The sequence below is a fragment of the Impatiens glandulifera genome, chromosome 7 (genome assembly GCF_907164915.1).
Source record: "Impatiens glandulifera chromosome 7, dImpGla2.1, whole genome shotgun sequence".
NCBI lineage: Eukaryota > Viridiplantae > Streptophyta > Magnoliopsida > Ericales > Balsaminaceae > Impatiens > Impatiens glandulifera.
Genome location: NC_061868.1, coordinates 5,901,325 through 5,905,231, shown reverse-complemented (window position 1 = coordinate 5,905,231; position 3,907 = coordinate 5,901,325). Strand labels below are relative to the sequence as shown.

Below are 3,907 nucleotides of genomic sequence, written 5' to 3'. Positions count from 1 at the left end.
ATCTATACTTGTAAACTAGCTTAATTAAACGTATGTACTAATAAAAGTTCATTTAAACGTATATATTATTAAAAATTGACTTATCTAGCCTCTGTTTACTAACATGATTAAAATTTTTTTAAGAAAATTAATATTTATTTTTTATCTCTTCATATCTTTTTATCTTTAATTATTTTTTCTTTCTTTATTTTTATGTCTTATTTTAAAATTATTTCATTTTAGAGACTAATACTTAAATATTATAATGTATAAAATAAAATATAAAACAGAAAGACTATAAATTTTATTTTTTTTTATATTAAAAAAAATAAAAAGAAACCATCCACAAACACATTCTAGTATAACTAAATTCACAACTAAATTATAATAGAAATTTTGTTTATATTTGTTTGTGAATGTAATTATACTGAAATATTTAAATATTTTTGTGAGTTTTTTTTGTTTTATTTAATATTAAAAAAATGAAATTAATAGTCTCTATATTTAATCTTTGTTTTAAAATTTAATTTTTTTACTAGAGGTAAATTTTACCGTTGTATATTATAATATTCAAGAATTAGTTTTTAAAAGTGATACAATTTTAAAATAATTTATGTTATATAGAAAAAAGATAAAATTTTTAAAAAAAATTAAAATAATCAAATATCAAATATATAAGACATAAGAATAGAGTAATGAGAAAAAGATAAAATATATATATATATAGTTTAATTAATCGATAAAAAATATATATATTTAATTAAAAATATATATTTAACATGGTTAGTAATTAGCTGAGTCAAGAAGCTAGTAATGAGAGGTTAGATGACTCAATTTATAATAATATGTACTTAAATAAACTTTTATTAATATATACGAGATAGTTGTACAAATACCTAAGTCTAAATGAGTTTTTAACACAAATATTATTGTTAACAAAAACATAGACATATGATTCATTCCTTTATTTTCTTATTACATTTATATTTATTATTTATATTTAAAAATTCAAAAATAATATAAAACACTAAAATATATTATTTAATAAAAAAACATAAACAAGTATTTTCATTTAGGACATGTTTTATTTATATATTTTTAATATAATATTATATATTTTTTAAATTAATTAATTATAATTTGTTAGAAATATATGAGTGTTTTTTCAAATTTAAAAATATCGCCAACAATTAAAAAAATAACAGTATTATATATTTTTTAAATTTTATAATGGTATAATTTAAATTTAAAATTTTTTTAATAAATGATAAAAATTAGACAAAAATAATAATATAATAGAAAAAAGTAAAAAATAATATAAAAATTTATAGAAACCAATATATTTATATAAATTATTTTTAATTTATGTAATTTATTAATATTTAAAATTAAATTCAAATAAAAATTCTAATTATTTTAAATAAAACATATTAAGTTTATAAATATATAATTAAGTAGTGAGTATATATTATGAATAATTTTATAAAAATAAAATGATTAATATAAATGACTCAATTATTATTTTGGTCTCAAATTTGTAGTGTTTTTATTATTTGGGTTATAACTCTGATTTGAACCCTATGCTTCAACCATCACACTTTTGATGATTTGAGGCATTTAATAAATGGACTTATAGTTTCCATTTTTTTTTTTAATATGTGTTCTCTTTTTTTAAAATGATATGTCACTTGACTTTTTTTTTTTTTATTAAAGATTGTGAAATAATAATAAAATTTAAAAGTCTATATCCCTATTCCTTATGGACTTAACAAGAATATCTCTTCCATTCTTCTTCCTATTCTCCAAATCTTGAGATGACCAATAAAATGTATGGAGATACAATATTTGCCAAGGAGATTTGCCGCAACACTAATGATGGCAGCCAACGACCAATCTATAAGGAGTTCATGGGCTTCAAACTAGCAGACTTTAGAGGAAGCACTGACCCATTAGAGGCTGAAGAATGGTTGCAATCCATGGAGACCATCTTTACGTTCATGCAGTGCAGCAACTCAGACCAGGTTAAGTGCGCTTCCTTTATGTTTAAAGACGATGCTAGAATCTGGTGGCAAGGAGCCAAGTCCACCCTCGACCTTGATGCAGCAACCTGGGAAGAATTCAATGCTGTATTTTATGGTAAGTACTTCACATTAAGCACCAGGAATAAGCTGGCCAGGAAGTTTCTGGAAATCCGCCTAGGTGATGCTAGTATTGCCAATTATGTGAAGAAGTTCGAGCGAGGTAAGTATTTTGCACCAATGATAACGGGAAATGCTGACTTAGAGCTGAACCATTTCTTGGAGGGGCTGAACGCAACAATTCGACGTGATGTCCGCATAAGCAACGCTTCATCTTTGCGCGAGACCATTGAGAAGGCTTTGATGGCCGAGAAGGACAGCCAGGACATTGTTAAGGAGGAGCATGCCAAGAGGAAAAGCTATCCAAGAAGAGAATCTCAAGAGTTAGAGACAAAGAAGCCCTTCCAGCCGACCCATTACCAGAATCCTCACCCGCAGCAGGCAAGGAATACTTGGCCAAATAGAAATCCACAACACCAGCAACAACAACAAAGTAGGATGCAGCCCACCAAACCAGCAAACCTTGCTAGCTTGTCCTTCCGCACTTGTAATCTTTGTAAAAGGATCATGTAGGAAAATGCGTCTATGGATCTATAATAATAAACCTAGAGTTTTTGTTGTCACATCCTAAAACTCATATTTGACCGAATGCCTTCGGTCCTGGCCAAGACCAAGCACTCTTGTGATTGGAAATTAGGACCGAGGAAAATGTGAGATTCAGGGCCGAAGAAATATGTCTTAGGACCGAGGAGACCGAGAGAAATCTATGTCACGACCGAGAGAGTCCGACTGAGGGGGTACGACTGATTATATTTTCCACCTCATGCTTAGCCACCTCATGCTTAACCACCTCGTGCTTCAAACCCATGCTTATTCATCAAGCTGGTGACAAGCAGGTGACCAACCTAGTTTCCATCACATTCTTATTCATTAAGCTGGTGACAAGCAGGTGACCAACCTAGTTTCCATCCCATGCTTATTCATCAAGCTGATGACAAGCAGGTGACCAGCCTAGTTTCCATCCCATGCTTATGACCAGTAGGTGACCAGCCTAGTTAACCATCCCATGCTCATTCAACAAGCTGGTGACAAGCAGGTGACCAGCCTAGTTATTCATCTCATGCTTATGACCAGCAGGTGACAAGCCCTTTTCATTATTAAATAGTATTTTGCCCATACTTGTCAAGCCAATGACTAGCCCTTTTTCCTTAACCGACCTTGACCCTTTGTATATATATGCTTCACCATGGATTGATTAATATCAATCCATTTTCCCTCTTCTCTCAAAAATCAGAAGTCATCCGTTAAAATTCTTGAAGAACAACAACTCTTCAAGCAAGATCAAACCTTAGCATCTTCAAAGTATAAGGCAAGAAAACCTTTCTATATCAGTCTTTAAAAACCCACACATGCTTATATAATTCATGTATATTCTATAAATTATGCATAACATGTTTTCCTTGCATATTCATATCTTTATTAATGAACCAAGTATGATTTGTTTCAAAAAGACAATTTGTTTTCCAAGGTACCATTTGTTTTCCAAAAGCTGATCTGTTTTCCAAACAAGGGTCCCTTTTCTAAGAGAGGGGTCTGTTTTATAAAGAATGAACTGTTTTATAAACAAGGATCTATTTTATAAACAAGGGTCTGTTTTCTAAACAAGGATCTGTTTTCCAAAGTATGAAATGTTTTATAGAATCATTGTGAACAATGATGTATGAGTATTGACGGAATGGGAGGAGGGCTACTCAGGATGAGCTCTGGTAGTATGATTCCAAAATATGTGCTGATTTTTTTATTGAGACTGGACTTCTTGGATGAGCTCTAGAAGATCCTACCCACACAGA

General features: G+C 29.7%; 1 protein-coding gene across 1 annotated transcript; it reads left to right on the top strand.

Annotated features, from left to right (window-relative positions):
• Positions 1–1,805: 1,805 nt before the first annotated feature.
• LOC124946233 lies at positions 1,806–2,630 on the top strand. Its single transcript, XM_047486800.1, has one exon. It carries the CDS (start codon positions 1,806–1,808, stop codon positions 2,628–2,630), a length of 825 nt encoding a protein of 274 aa, XP_047342756.1.
• The last annotated feature ends 1,277 nt before the right edge of the window (positions 2,631–3,907 follow it).